This window comes from Delphinapterus leucas, unplaced genomic scaffold (assembly GCF_059928025.1).
Source record: "Delphinapterus leucas isolate spDelLeu-1000000601 "Yukka" unplaced genomic scaffold, BTC_Dleu_Yukka2 spDelLeu_asBTCV2_sq25, whole genome shotgun sequence".
In the NCBI taxonomy this organism is placed as follows: domain Eukaryota; kingdom Metazoa; phylum Chordata; class Mammalia; order Artiodactyla; family Monodontidae; genus Delphinapterus; species Delphinapterus leucas.
The window spans coordinates 10,242,288-10,257,088 of NW_028322234.1; the positions used below are offsets into that span (position 1 = coordinate 10,242,288).

At 53.4% G+C, this 14,801-nt stretch overlaps 2 protein-coding genes across 2 annotated transcripts; both read left to right on the plus strand.

Moving 5' to 3' along the window:
- The first annotated feature begins 51 nt into the window (after nucleotides 1-51).
- Nucleotides 52-6,154, plus strand: MRI1 (methylthioribose-1-phosphate isomerase 1). The gene is made up of 6 exons (XM_022558467.2): nucleotides 52-1,164; nucleotides 1,240-1,478; nucleotides 2,305-2,480; nucleotides 3,744-3,920; nucleotides 4,001-4,225; nucleotides 5,941-6,154. Exons 1-6 carry the CDS (start codon nucleotides 586-588, stop codon nucleotides 6,084-6,086), a joined length of 1,542 nt encoding a protein of 513 aa, XP_022414175.2. The 5' UTR covers nucleotides 52-585; the 3' UTR covers nucleotides 6,087-6,154.
- A 119-nt stretch (nucleotides 6,155-6,273) lies between these two features.
- Nucleotides 6,274-10,430, plus strand: CUNH19orf53 (chromosome unknown C19orf53 homolog). Its single transcript, XM_022558473.3, has 3 exons — nucleotides 6,274-7,538; nucleotides 7,616-7,671; nucleotides 9,986-10,430. Exons 1-3 carry the CDS (start codon nucleotides 7,442-7,444, stop codon nucleotides 10,127-10,129), a joined length of 297 nt encoding a protein of 98 aa, XP_022414181.1. The 5' UTR covers nucleotides 6,274-7,441; the 3' UTR covers nucleotides 10,130-10,430.
- Nucleotides 10,431-14,801: the final 4,371 nt, after the last annotated feature.

Consider the following 14,801-nt stretch of genomic DNA (forward strand, 5'->3'; position numbering starts at 1 on the left):
GCTTGCCCAGCATCTCATCAGCCAAGGCTGATGCTGTGGCCACAGCCCGGGTCCCCACCCAGCTTGATGAGAGTTGAAAGGTAGTAGCCCAGGCTGGCCTGTAATCGGTGCCAACTTCCTGGAGGAGGTGGCACAGGCTGGGTATGAAGGATGAAAATGGGACTGGACAGCAGGGGTGCTCAGGATCCAGGCCGGATGCAGAAGGGGATGGAGCACACAGGTGTGGGCTGTTCATTATCCCCCACCCATGGGGACACCCTGGAAGGATCACGAAAGAGTCCCCAGCGTGTTGCTTCCTTTGAAGGAAACTAGTAAACTGAGCAAAAAAAACAGCTGAGCATCCACCAGGTGACTCATGGCCCACCACCTCCCCCTATATCCTGGAGAAGGATCATTTCACAAATATTAACGGAGCACTTGCAGTGCACCAGACGCTATCCTAGCCACTGGAGATGCAGTGGTGAACAAACCAGACATACGGACCTCTCCGGGCTGAGGTTCTGGCTGAATTCTGCTGAACTTGTAATGTGCCCTGTCCGGAGGTAGTGGTGGCCCCCAGCCCGGAGGCCTTTACTCCCCGCGGGGATGGGAAGGTCTCAAGGCAGCAGTAAGAGTCTGTTGGATCTCAGAACCCCCTTCTGGTGCCTTGCTCTGCGTGAGGCCAGAGGCAGCACTGGCTCTGGCTGGAGAAGTCAGGCACCCGAGGGCACCCACCTGGCACTTAGGAGTCTTGCTATAGCCAGACGCCAAACACAGGACTTGGCATGCAATAGTTGCCCTATAAATAGTGGCACCATTTTGGTTCCGAGGGTGCGGCTAACTGCCCAGGTTTGGCGGGGAACGTGGAGTAGGATCCGGCGCCTGGTTGGCGGGTCCCAGGAGCCAGCGAAGTTGATGTGCGCACGCTCCTCCTTCCGGGAGAGGTCCCACCCCTGGGGCCCTGGCCTCGCCCCCTGCGCCCTTTCCGGCCCCGCCTCTGGTGCGCGCGGACAGCTGAGCCCCGGGAAAGGCGGTGATCGCGGCTGCAACAGCATGACTTTGGAGGCGATCCGCTACTCGCGGGGCTCACTACAGATCCTCGACCAGCTGCTGCTGCCCCAGCAGAGCCGCTATGAGGCGGTGGGCTCGGTGCGCCAGGCCTGGGAGGCCATCCGCGCTATGAAGGTGGGGCCGCTCGGTGGGACCGGGGTGGGGGGCTTCCCATGCCTGCAGTCCCTGACGCCCCCATTTCCCCACCAGGTGCGCGGCGCCCCAGCCATTGCGCTCGTGGGCTGCCTCAGCCTCGCCGTGGAGCTGCAGGCGGGCGCCGGGGGACCCGGACTTGCCGCGCTCGTGGCCTTCGTGCGCGACGCCCTGAGCTTCCTTGTCACCGCCCGGCCCACCGCCGTCAACATGGCCCGCGCCGCCCGAGACCTGGCCGACCTCGCAGCGCAGGAAGCGGAGCGGGAGGGCGCCACGGAGGAGGCGGTCCGAGAGAGGTAGAGGGGCCTTGTGCCAAGCGCTGCTCTAACCGGCGGCTATTCATTCTTTTTTTTTTTTTTCCCGCAACGACCCATGTTACAGATGGGGAAACTGAGGCAATGTGCTCTTAGTCCAGTGCCACACAGGCAGGGCTGGGACTCACCACTGGACAGCCTGGCCCCGAGATCCTTGAACTCAATGCCCTGACTCTGACCTCCCTGAACGTCCCCAGCCCTATCTGCCCTTGGAGGCCCTTTTAAGTGCCACCTCATTTACCTAGTTTTTGCTTTTGACGAATTTTGTTTCTAGCCCTGGTCCTCTCCCTGCTCTCTTCCCACTCTCTCCCTCCGCATCTGCTGCACGGATACTCTCCATGTTCCTTAACCCCCACCAGGGTCCCTTCTGCCTCGGGGCCTTTGCACACACCATTTCTGCAAGCCAGGTATCCATCTACTTAATCTCCTCTCCTTCAAATTTCAGGTTTGTGCCTTCCCCACCCCCCATATAATACAGCTCATTCCTGTCCTCTGTCTCCTGACTCCGAGGCCTTTTCCTTCACTTTATTGTCTGTTCATCACCTGCTTCCCCCACCTCAGTGTCAGCTCCAGAGGAGCAGAGATTTTTGTCTTGTTCACTGCTGTGTCCCCCAGCCCCTGACGCACAGGAGGTGCTTAGTAAATGTGTCTCAAGAGCAAATGGAGTTACAGTTAGGTGGCTGTGGCAGAAGGGTCCAGACCCACAGCTGTGAGAGGCTTTCAGCAGGAGAGCTCCAGGAGAGCGGTGTTGGGCAGGGAGGAGGGGCTGATGTGGGCCCTGAAGGCTTGTGACTTGTGTCGGCCCAAGAGTGATCCGCTGGACCGAGGACATGCTGGCAAAAGACCTCCGGGACAATCGGAGCATCGGGGACCTGGGAGCCCACCACCTCCTAGAGCGGGCAGCCCCCGAGGGCGGCAAGGTGATAGTGCTGACCCACTGCAACACCGGTGCGCTGGCCACTGCTGGCTATGGCACAGCCCTAGGTGAGTGGGCATCCACAGGGATAGGGGAGGGCCCTTTTTGGATGCAAGAGAAAGAGATCCAAACCACTTTATACACCCCCCCAAATTGTGAATTTATTAGTTTTTGTACAGAAACACTCAGGGGGTTGGCTTCAGGCATGACTGGATCCAGAGGCTCAAATAATAGCATCAGGGTCCATCTATCCGTATCCCTAAGATCTGCCCTCCTCCATGGTGGCATCATCCTCATGCTCCACTCGTCGGCCAGGGTTCAGATCACAAGGAAAAGAGCCTAGGGTCTCTATTCCGACAGTGTTAGAAAAGTCTCCTTGTATCTCGGGGGCTCTGATGGAGTCTTCTGTCCATCTAGGATCAGCCACTCGATAGGCCTGGCCTGTGCCATGTGCCTAGAAAATGGGTGGGGGGAGTTCCCTGGCCGTCCAGTGGTTAGGTCTCAACACTTTCGCTGCTGTGGCCCGGGCTCAGTCTCTGGATGGGGAAGTGAGATCCCACAAGCCTTGCAGTGCAGCCAAAAAAAAAAATTAAATACTTTTTAAATAAAAATAAAGTTAAATTAAAATTAAAAAAAAAAGAAAGTGGGTGGGATGTGGACTCCAAGAGCACTGAGGGGTAGGGCGTAGCCCCCTAAAGAAAGATTAGGGTAGCTGTGACCAGGACCAGGGGGACTGGGTCCTGGAGTTCAAGGCAGCGGATTCCAGTTGATCCCAAATTCTCCAGGAGGTTTCCCTGCCTGCCTAGGTGCCACCCTTGGGCCTGGGGACTGAGGCTCTGATGGCAAGACATTCATTCATTCACTCAACAAATATCTATGCTTAATAAATGCTTATCTCCTGTGTACCCCATCACTCATACATGCATCCATTCCTTCAGTCACTCAACATTTATTAAGCACCTACTGTGTGCCCAGCACAGTTCTAGGAGTTAGGGACCCAGCAGTGGAGAAAGTAGATCAAATCTCTGCCATCGGGAGCAGGAAAACAGGAGGAACAGAACAAATACGTATGATGCATTTGAAGGTGGTAAGTGCTAAAGAGAAAGAGTAGGGGTTGGCAGTGTGAGGGTTGCTCTGTGAGATGGAGGAATCCCGGAAGACCTCACGGAGAAGGCATTCTCTAAACACATTTGTACCAGGCAGAGAGAACAGCCACTGCAAGGGCCCGGGAGTGGGACTGCGTGGTTTGGAGAACCATGCTGCTAACCAGTGGGCTGCCCTGCCCATCTGTCCCTTTGCATCTCATCCTCCTGGTGGGCTGGGCCCCACAGGTGTGATCCGCTCGCTGCACAGCCTGGGCCGTCTGGAGTGTGCCTTCTGCACGGAGACCCGGCCCTACAACCAGGGAGCCCGGCTGACGGCCTTTGAGTTCGTCTACGAGCAGATCCCCGCCACCCTCATCGCCGACAGCATGGCGGCAGCCGCCATGGCCCACTATGGAGTGTCAGGTCAGCAGGTGGGGGGTGCCAGTGGGCAGGGCTCCAGGCATCCAGGGCCCGGTGGTGACTCCCGGCATCTCATTCCCCAGCTGTCGTCGTGGGAGCCGACCGCGTGGTTGCCAATGGCGACACGGCCAACAAGGTGGGCACCTACCAGCTAGCCATCGCCGCCAAGCACCACGGCATCCCCTTCTATGTGGCTGCCCCCAGCTCGTCGTGTGACCTCCACCTGAAGACGGGCCGGGAGATCATCATTGAGGAGCGTCCTGGCCAGGAGCTGACCCATGTCAGTGGGGTCAGGATTGCGGCACCCGGTAAGCCATCCGCTCAGAGGGGGGCACCATAGGCCTGGGCACCTCTGTTGAGGCACCCTGACCCCTTCACAGGCAGCAGGTGGTATTTGGGGTGTCATCGGCCTTCTGGGGCATAAGGTGCTCCTTCAAGCCGTATTTTAGAGCAGACACGTCTTGGAAGTCAGATTCAAGTTCAGAAGATACAGCTAAGGAGTTGGGAAGCCTTGAGCGCATTGCCTTGCTCTTCTCCACCTCTGTTTTCTCGCCTGAATAAGAAATAAGAGTACCACCTGGCCGAGGGCTTATGAAGAGACAGATATTTCTCAGCCTCCCCACACTTCCTGGCCGTGTAGCCTGGTTGCCTAAAATTCATCCCTAAGAGCCCCATGAGCTGTTTTCATGACCTACCTCATATACCCGAGGCGGTTCGGTGTAATTAACCCACGTGAAGTGGAGAACAGTGCCTGGCCCTTAGTGCTCGTTAAATAGTAACAAGTATGATCAAAAACCTTTTATTAAAAGGACCAGTTAGGGACAGGGAATTCGGGACTGACGTGTACACCCTGCTATATTTAGAATGGATAACCAACAAGGAGCTACTGTGTAGCACAGGGAACTATATTCAATATCCTGTGATAAACCGTCATGGAAAAGAGTACAGATAGATAGATAATAAAAATAGATACATTAATGCTGAAAAAAAAGATTTTCTCCTTATTTTTTTGGTGCCCCTGCTTTCCTGGAGGCTTAATTATTTAGCACTGATCAAAACCCATAAGACCATGGAAAGCAGAGTTGACAACCCACCGTGTCCCTCCCCCCAAGAAAGCTGGGTAACACGGGCCGGGTGCAGTCTGGGGACCCCAATACTCTGTTCTGGCCAAGGATCACAGGAATGCAGACCCCAGGAGAACAGGTCTTTCTTCTGATTTTTCCAAGAGAAGCCTTAACGTTTGTTATATGTTTGAAAGCTCCCACACTTTGAAAGCTGACAGCTAATTCAGTGGTCTTAAAAAACTGTGAACCAGAGAAAACAGAGTTTGCAGCCTCTTGTGTAAGAGATTGTTATTCATTCAGCAAATAGTTTTGAGCACCTGGCCAGTGCCAGGTGACATGATAGGGCCGGGGAAACAGGAGTGATAAAAAACATAAAAGTCCCTGCCCTCATAGAGCTGACAGTCCAGTGGGGAGACAGACAACAAACAAGATAAATAACAAAATTCCAGTGTATGTTAGAAGGGGGTAAAGGCTGAGGAGAAATAAATGAGGCACAGAAGGATATGGGAAGTGTCTGTGCAGGGGGTGGATTAGACAGGGTTATCAGAGAAGTTCTCACTGAGAAGGTGATATTTGAGAAAAAACCTGAAGGCAGTGAAACATCAAGTCATGTGCGTATATGAGGGAAAGCATCCAGGCAGAGGGCACAGCCCGTGCAAAGGCCCTGGTGTGGATTCTTGGAGTTGCCTAAAGAAATTCCTGGAGCAGGCACAAGTGGGTGGATGTATATAAGACTTTGAAGGCTTCTTCTTAGACAGTGACAATCCAGGAATGTAGGGGTCTAAATTCATTACTGGTATCAAAACCCATGCCTTCATGCACTTTTGGGGCGAGGATCTCTAGATTCTCAAGGATTCCCCAATCCCAAAAACCACTGTGAGTGAGACAGGTGACAATAGCTTGAGAACTTTCAATGAGCCTAATACCTGCCTTTCTTGCCTCCCCCCTCTCCCCTGAAGGAATTGGGGTTTGGAATCCTGCCTTTGATGTCACCCCCCACGACCTCATCACTGGCGGTATCATCACAGAGCTGGGTGTCTTTGCCCCTGAGGAGCTCCAGGAAGCCCTAGGTGCCACGGTCACCCTAGATGGACCCCAGAAGTAACCAACCTAGCTGTCCATATCCTGCCCCCATTATTTTTATAATAAACTTATTGAATGGCCTGCCCAAAAGCTGACCTTGTTCCCCCAACCACAATTCTTCCCAGAACAGAGAAAGCAGACAGGGCCTTTGCATGGCTCTTAAGATCCCAGCAGCTGAAGTCAAGCTGCCTGAGTTCATGTCGCAGTTCCACCACCTTTTCTTTTTCTTTTTCTTTTTCTTTTTTTAATTAGTTTATTTATTTTTGGCTGTGTTGGGTCTTCATTGCTGCGTATGCGCTTTCTCTAGTTGTGGCGAGCAGGGGCTACTCTTCGTTGCAGTGCGCGGGCTTCTCGCTGCAGTGGCTTCTCTTGTTGCAGAGCACGGGCTCTAGGCGCTCGGGCTTCAGTAGTTGTGGCACACGGGCTCAGTAGTTGTGGCTCGTGGGCTCTAGTGCACAGGCTCAGTAGTTGTGGCGCACGGGCTTAGTTGCTCTGAGGCATGTGGGATCTTCCCAGACCAGGGCTCAAACCCGTGTCCCGTGCACTGGCAGGCAGATTCTTAACCACTGTGCCGCCATGGAAGTCCTCCACCGCTTTTTCTGTTGTGTGATCTTGGCCAAATCACTTCACCTCTCCATGCTTTGTTTTCCTCATTTACAAAACGGAGACAATACTAGTACCTCCCTTTTTGGTTGCTCTCAGGGCTGGAATTAGGGTGACACCTCAGGTGCAAAATTTTAGAGGAGGCCCTGAGAAGCTCAATAGTCAAGATAAAGAATAGCTTCATGCATTACTTTTGAAAAATCAAAATTAATGCAAAAACAATCCATGGTGAACAAAATATAAGGATATTAAATAGAATGAAACCCTGACCTTGTATATCCTGACCCTACTCCCTTCAGTCCTGATACCAGCCCTCGTTCCAACAAAACTTTATTTACAACATCAAGCAGCCAGTCCACAGGCTGTATTTGGACGATTTTTCTTTGTATTAAAATATTATTTTTGAATGTAGAATATATTTTTATCTTGATAACTGAAGTTCGGGGCACCCCTTAAATTTTGCACCAGAGTGCCTCACTTGCCTGACCGTAAGTCCTAGACTTGAAGTTTATGTATAAAGAGCATAAAACAGCATAAGTTTTATAAAGCAGATGAGCACCCAGTAAGTGTTAGCTTATCATTATAACCTTTACTTCGAAATTTTTGCGAAATGCTGGCTATCATCGACCGTCGTGGGTAGTGGTCACTTTAACTCTTTGCCACGTTGTATCCCGTGAGCCGTTCCGCCCTCCGGCCCCACTGTATCCCATGGTGCCCTGCGTTTTTTCGTCTGCGACCTCCCACAGCCCCGCCTCTTCCGGTGCATGACTGATCATGGCGCAGGGGCAGCGCAAGTTCCAGGCGCGGAAACCAGCGAAGAGCAAGACAGCGGCGACAGCCTCGGAGCGGAACCGGGGCCCGAGGAAGGGCGGTGAGGAGTGGGCCGGGGACTGGGGGGCGAGGTGGGCCCGAGGTTCTCCGGCCTCACGAGAGCGCATCTCTCCCCAGGTCTCGTTATCGCACCCAAGAAGGCACGCATCGTGCAACAGCAAAAGCTCAAGAAGGTGAGTTCGAGCGTGTGAGAGGCCCGGGATGGAGAACTCCCAGTGCTGTGAGCTTCAGTTTCCTCCCTTGTGCAGTGGGTACGGAAACATTACCTCCCAATCAGTGAGCCTCCTAAAGCCACGAGTGGCGCGCAAAATGTGTTCAGCACACACTGGCTGCTTTCGCTGAAATTGTCCTCGTTAATAGACCTTGAGAGGGAAGGCAGCCTGGGAAAGGGGTTGAAAACCCCAGCTTTGCAAGAAGACAGTGCTGGGAGCAAAGCGCAGTTCCATCGACAGCTAGTATATCTTCACCCTGAGCTTCTTAAAGAAGAAATGGTTGTAGTGATAGCACTTTTCTCCTAGAGTTGTAAGGATTCAATGCCATAGGACACCTGTAAAGCCCTGAGAACAGCACAGGGCTGAAATAAACGTTTTTGTGGTTGTTTTTAAGTGTAGCTTTTTCGTGTGCAGGTGAATAGGGTTGATCTTATAAAGAAGTTGCAAAGAGATTTTTGTTAAGGTTGCAAAGAGAAGTTACAAAGAGATCTGGTGGAGGCAGACCTGAATTCTAATTGTACAACACACACTAACTCACCCTATAATCTTGAGCAAATTGTTTAGAGCCTCAGTTTTTTGTTTTTTGTTTTGGCTGCGCTACACAGCTTTCAGTAGTTCCCCGACCAGGGATTGAACCCCGTGCCCCCTGCAGTGGAAGATGGTATCTTAACCACTGGATCGCCAGAGCCTCAGTTTTCTTAGACCTGGGTACCCAGCAACCTGCTTACCTCCATGTCTCAGCTGGAGGGGGAAAGTGTCTCGTGGGCATCTCAAGCTCAGCGTGTCCAGAACCAGGGTCCTGATCCTACCCCCACTGTGCTCCCCGACTCCACCATGATCCTGCCACAGTCTCTCCTTCCAGATACTCGGGATTCCCCCTTTCTCTCACATACAGGTTGGATCTCGTCCTTTTTGCCTTCAGGATTAATCTAGATTCCACCCACTTTCCACCTCTCTGACCCCCCAACCTGGTCCCATCCCATCATCTCCCACCTGGACCAGGGCAGTCACATCCTCCCAGATCTCCTGGCCCCGCCATTCCCCATAGCAGCCAGAGGGCACCTGTGAGCACCTGAATCAGGGCACTTCCCTTCTCTGCTCAGAACCCTCAGTGGCTCCCACCTCACTCAGGAAGAGCCCAGGTTCTCCCCACAGCCCACAGGACCCGGCACACTCTACTCCTGTCTTTTCCCTGCCCTCACCTCCTCCCTCTCTCCCTCCAGCCTCACTGGCCCCATAACTGCTCCTTGCCCCACCTCAGAACTTTTGCACTAGCTGTTTCCTCCGCCTGGATTCTTCTCCCAGAAATCTACACGGCTTCCTTCCTCCCAGTCAAGTCTGGCTGCAAGCGTTGCTTCTGAGCAGCTGTCCCTGATGGCAACCGCACCCCCTCCCTCACTCGTCATCCCTTGTATTCTTTTCTCCATAGCAGCACTTGTCATCTGTTATCCTTCAACAGTTGACCAGAGGGACTTCACTGGCGGTCCAGTGGTTAAGACTCTGCGCTTCCACTGCAGGGGGCGCCAGTTCCGGTTCCGATCCCTGGTTGGGGAACGAAGATCCCGCATGCCACTGGGCGTGGCCAAAGGAAAAAAAAAAACGGTTTACCAGAATTTGTCACTGACAGCTGTGTTGTCCACACGCACTGAATGTCAGCTTCATGAGGGCAGAGGTTTTTCTGTGTCTTTGCTGTTGTTTCCCTTGCGCCCAGGCGTGTGGTGACAGTCATGGTTGTCATGGTCATTGGAACTCACAGGTCGGGCAAGGGAGCAATTTAGGTAATATGATTAAACTACCAGTTTTGGACCCAAACACTTGGGTTCTGATTCCTGTGCCTTTACTTGCCTGCACCCCTATTCCTCAGAGCCCCAGTTCACTATTAGCAAAGCAGAGACAAGGGGAGGCTGCCCGCCTGGAGGCTGAGGCTGGAGACTCTGGGCGTGCTGGGTTCCAATCTCCCATCACTCACATGATTCGGGAATCCTGGGCAAGTGCATCCTCACTGCATGTGCCTCAGTTTCCCCAGCTATAAAATGGAAATGGGCAGAGGTTTAGAAGCTGAGATCCAGAGATGAGAAGGGGTTTTTCGGTGTGCAGTGTTCCCAGAGTATGGGGCAGAAGCAGGACTTAAGCCCCAGCCACCAGACTCTCAGGTGTTGTTTCGGGGGGAGTTGCTGATCCAGCCCCTTGTGAGCTCACAGGAGAAAGGGCAGCAGACCAGGCCCTCCCTCCCGCCTCAGGTCCCAGTCTGATTGTGCCATGGTTGCTCCCTCAGAACCTGGAGGTCGGGATCCGGAAGAAGATCGAACATGATGTGCTGATGAAAGCCAGCACCAGCCTGCCCAAGAAGCTGGCACTGTTGAAGGCCCCCACCAAAAAGAAGGCAGCAGCCCCCTCCTCCACCAAGACGGCTTCCTAAGGATGCACCCCAGCAGAGGCCATCACCGCAGCCCTGTCTGTGCTCAGACCTGTGCAGGGAGGAGAGGCCGTGCTCCCCAGAGCCTTGGGTTGCGCCTCAAACTTTACTGGGGGCCTGGCCCGTGAGCAGGTGATCAGCAGGTCAGAAGTGCACTGGCTGGCTTCCCAGGGTGCCAAGGCCGGGCCAAGCGCAGGCCAAGACCAGGAGGATGCCTTCACCAACTTCCTGTGTCCCCCTACCCCTCCCCACATCCTGTCTCCACTGGTTTAACCCAGAGCAATAAACCTGACTTTGTCATTCCTCCCACGGTCACATGCTCCTGTGAGCGGGACGTGCTGGGGCCTGGGGCCAGGTGCCCCGACCAGGTCATCCCCAGCAGTTTCCACAGGAGACTAGCCACATGCCAGGGAAGGACGAATGGGCTTCTGCACCTCCAGCCTGGGAACCAGGGGAGAGTGTTCTTTCCTCCTGCCTTGGGTGACTCACCTACATACCCTCCACGGACATGCCTGTGTCACCCCCTCTGCCGGGGACCGGCCAGGCAGCCTAGTGAGTCACTTTCCCATCTGCAGGACCGGTACTGACACCACCTTGTAGAGTCAAAATGCCGATTAAACCAGAATGTGCTTATAAACTCCTCAGTGCCACCTCGATCTTTAAAAAAAGTCCTAAGTCATAACGGCAAGTATGAAGCACTGCCTGTGGCCCAGGCACCGCTCTGGTGCTTTCCACACATCACCTCAGTCCTCATGATGCCCAGGTCAGGTCACATTAACATTCCAGAGCAGGGACCTGAACCCGGCACTGGCAGAGCCCCAGTACGTGTTCTCGGCTGCCCATCTGCTGCCTCTCTTAACAGACCAAGTTTCTGTTCTGTTCCATCCCGGGCTTCCCTCCCCTAAAACATCTGTGCCTGTGGGATCGGCTGAGCCACTGTCTTTGGAGGGAGGTGGGAGTGCGGTGGCTCTTCCCCCGAGGTGGGTGACAGAACTCCCAACATTTTTCTTAAAAGCAAGGGACAGACATTGGAAAACAGTTTGGTGGCTCCTCAGTAAGTTCAGGCTGGAGTTACCACGTGACCCAGCCGTTGCCCACCAGGCACACACCCCAAGGGATCGAACACAGACTCAGTATCTCGTACACGTACGTTCACAGCAGCACCAGTCGTGGTCACCCAAAGGTGGTAGCAACCCAAATGCTGCCAACAGATGACTGGATAAGCAAAGTGTAGTTTATCCACAGGATGGAATATTATTCAGCCATAAAACAGAATGATACAGTTCACCATGGGTGAACTTGGAAAACATTCTGAAAGAAGCCAGACACAAAAGGCCACATAATGTGTGATTCCATTCATGTGAAATGTCCGGAAGAGGCAAATCCATAGCGACGGTGGTTCTCTATGGGGTGCCAGGAACTGGGGGAAGGGCAGTGGGGAGTGACAGCAAATGGGTATGGGGTCATCTTTGGGAGGTGATAAGGTTTTGAAACTAGATAAAGTTGGTGGTTGCAAATGTGAATGTGCTAAATGCCACTGAATTATACCCTTCTAAATGGTGAATTTTCCATGTGAGTTTTAACCCCCGGAAAAGGCAGGAACGGTAATTTCACATGCAAAAAAAAAAAAAAAAATCCTGATTTACATCTCAAAAACGCAGGAATTGTGGCAGCAGAGCCCTAATTTGATGGCGAGACTTCACAGTTTGGAGTTGTCTGGGGCCCGGAGCTCAGGGTTTCTGTTAGGGGGAGGAGAGGGGCGGAGGATGGGGCCCAGACCCGGGACTGGAGGGCAGGGCTGCCGCTTGGCTCTGTGATGCCCAGAGTATACGGTTCCTTGAGCCCCACCTACAGGACCTGGACCCTCCTGCCATCTGCCCACCTCACGGCAGTCTCTCCCCTAAGCGGACAGCGAGTGACTTCTGCCCTTTGATATGGAGTCGCTTTGCACGTTGGGCATCTATTGTGCGCCTACTGCATGCCAACCTCTGGGCTAGGTAGAGCTGAGAACTGACATTCTAGTGGGGGAACAGAAAGCAAGGAAGCCCCAGGCCACCCCCTCCAGACTCCCGCCTCCACCCAGTCCTGCCCCCTGGCCTTTTTCACCTCCTGTTCCTTCGCCCTCCCAGGTGTCACCTCAGAGAATCGTTCTCTGTCCCCTGCTCCTGGAAGGGGTCACTCTGTGCCACTCTCATCCGTTTTCTACTCTGCATCTTTGTTGTGTCTCCAGCACCTGGAACAGCGCACAATAGTTGCTCCAGGAACAGGTGTTTGTTGAATGAAGGAAGGAAGGAATTGTTTCTTTCTGCAAGGTACATTTTGCGTCTCTGTAAATCAGTTCTGACCATTCAAAGCGTCATCGCTATACAACGCGTCCTTCCCTTCCGGGTTAGCTGGTTCATAACAGCGTCTTTGAACTATTTCACAGCTCCATCCATGAATTGTAAGCAACTGATAGCAATACAGAACCACTCTTACCTGCTCATTCTGGCCCACGCAGCTGAGGTTCCATTGACAGCCCTCCTCCCCTGTGGAAAAACCAATTTGCCTCCATTCGCACATTTATTTACTCAAATAGTCTGATCTGTTGTAAAAGTGCCCGTTTTCCGGACTCTCTTTTGAACCTCGTATAACATCTGCCTGGTTCCCACAGGAGTTCAATAAAAAAAAATCTTAACACGTGTTCGTCTCTATTTGTCGGTGAGAGCCTTGATTGCACCCACTTTTGAAAATTATCTTTTAACCTTTCTATCTGGAATCTCGAAAGGGTGAGGGGTGGGACCGGCTGGGCTCTGGGTGCCATCTGGCGCTTCCCTCAGCCACCAGGAGGCGCCTCCAACCCGGGCCAAGCCCATTGCCGCTGGCGGCGCCCGGGCTGGCCAAGGACTCCTGTAAACTGGCTCCCTTTGTCCCTCTGACGCCAGCCCCTTTGAGGGGGACCCCAGGGGTGAGGAAAGGCATTCAGGTGTGACAGGTTTCAGATCTGGAATGTCAACGCACCTGTTCCCTCTTCACCCCACTCCCTCGGCCTCCCCAAACAGCCTCACTTTCCCACCACCTCCACCCTCCACCCCATCACTGACCTGGGTGACTTTTCCCTCCCAGGCTAGGTCCTTCCTAGCATGTGGGTCCTGCCCACATATCCCCCATTAGTGTCGCAGCCAAGAGCCCCAGACTTTGGGAAATCCCTACACCTCTTGTTCTCTTCAGCAAGTCCCTTTCTGAGCCTCAGTTTCTTCATCTGTTAAATGGAGACCCTAACACCCCTCCCTGAGTGTGGAAATGTGGGGAGCCTGAAGACTGTGACAGCTGCCTTTGTTTTCCTGGACGGGGAGGGAAGCCCAGTTCCAGCCACTCAGCCTGTCTACTCCCTGCCTTTTCCCCTGCCCCTCCCCACTCCCCAGGGCCAGGGCAGTCATTAAATGTTGCTTTTCAGACAATTATTCCTGCTCAAGCCTTTTCCTCTCCTGCCTCCACCTTCCCCCTCTGCCTGGAATGCCCATTTTTCCTGGCAGGGCCCTGACTCTCTGCCCATGAACTTGTGTTCCAAAAGGGAAGAGAAGAAATGTAAGAAGCAAATCTTGCCAGCTGGGCAGCCCAGAGGGGCTGCATCGGGACCAGGAAGTAAAACTGCCCTGGCTGGTTTCCTGCCTGAGTTAACAGGGGCATTGGGGTGCTTCAGGGGGGTTGGCAGAGGGAGGGACCCTCAGAATGTTAGGATGGGGTGGCACAGAACTAGGGGGTGGGGGGGCCGTGGGCCCCCTCATCCCAGCCTTCAGAGTCACCGTGTTTCTCATGGGTCTTGATGTCAGTACACATGTGGGTTTGGGGTCAGGAGCTGTGGATGCCTAGACAATGAGCTCACAGCGGCAGGCGGGATAAATGTGGTTCCATTTTCCTGAGGCCCAAACTCACTGGCTACACTGAGAAGGGAGGACTTGCGGGTAGCTAGAACACCCCTTGCAACGTCACCCTTCCTAAAAGTGTTGCTAGGAAGAGGGTAGGCGTGAAACAGTCTTGGAGACTTCATCCTGGAGGCAACCCCCATTTTCCCAAGGGCCTTTCTGACTTCTCACATTCTCTAGGGATTGCTGTGTGGCCTTGGGCAACTTTCTGACCCTCGCTGGGCCTCACTGCCTTCATCTGTAAAATCAGAGGAACGGAATAGAATGTTGGTGTTTCCCAAACTGTGCATCTGATCCCCAGCCAATGTGACAAGACCAGCCCACCCACCAGGGCTTGAATGCTGGCCCTACCCTTTCCTGCTGTGGACCTAGGTTAAGTCACCTGACCTTTCTGTGCCTCAGTTTTCTCATCCATGAGATGGGGATGATGAAAATATTAGTATCTCTTGTGAGAGAATAAAATAAAACATCCTCACCCTGTGATGTCCCATTCTCTATTCCTCCCATACATCCTGTTCCACTGGCCTGGAGTGCCTTTTCTGATTCAGCATCTCAGGGCATCCACTGAAGCGTCCTCAGGGACAAGGGCCAGCCACAGACTAAATGCTGAAGGGGGCTGCTTGGAAAACCTGGACCCTGGGTCCTGTTTGCTAGGGGAGCACCTGAAAGACTTGTTTCACTGATGTTCTCCTTGCTTTTCTCCCCACCCATTTCTCCTTCCCCATAAGTCTACCTTTGCCTCAAATCCTTGCAAGAAAGACATGCTCTAA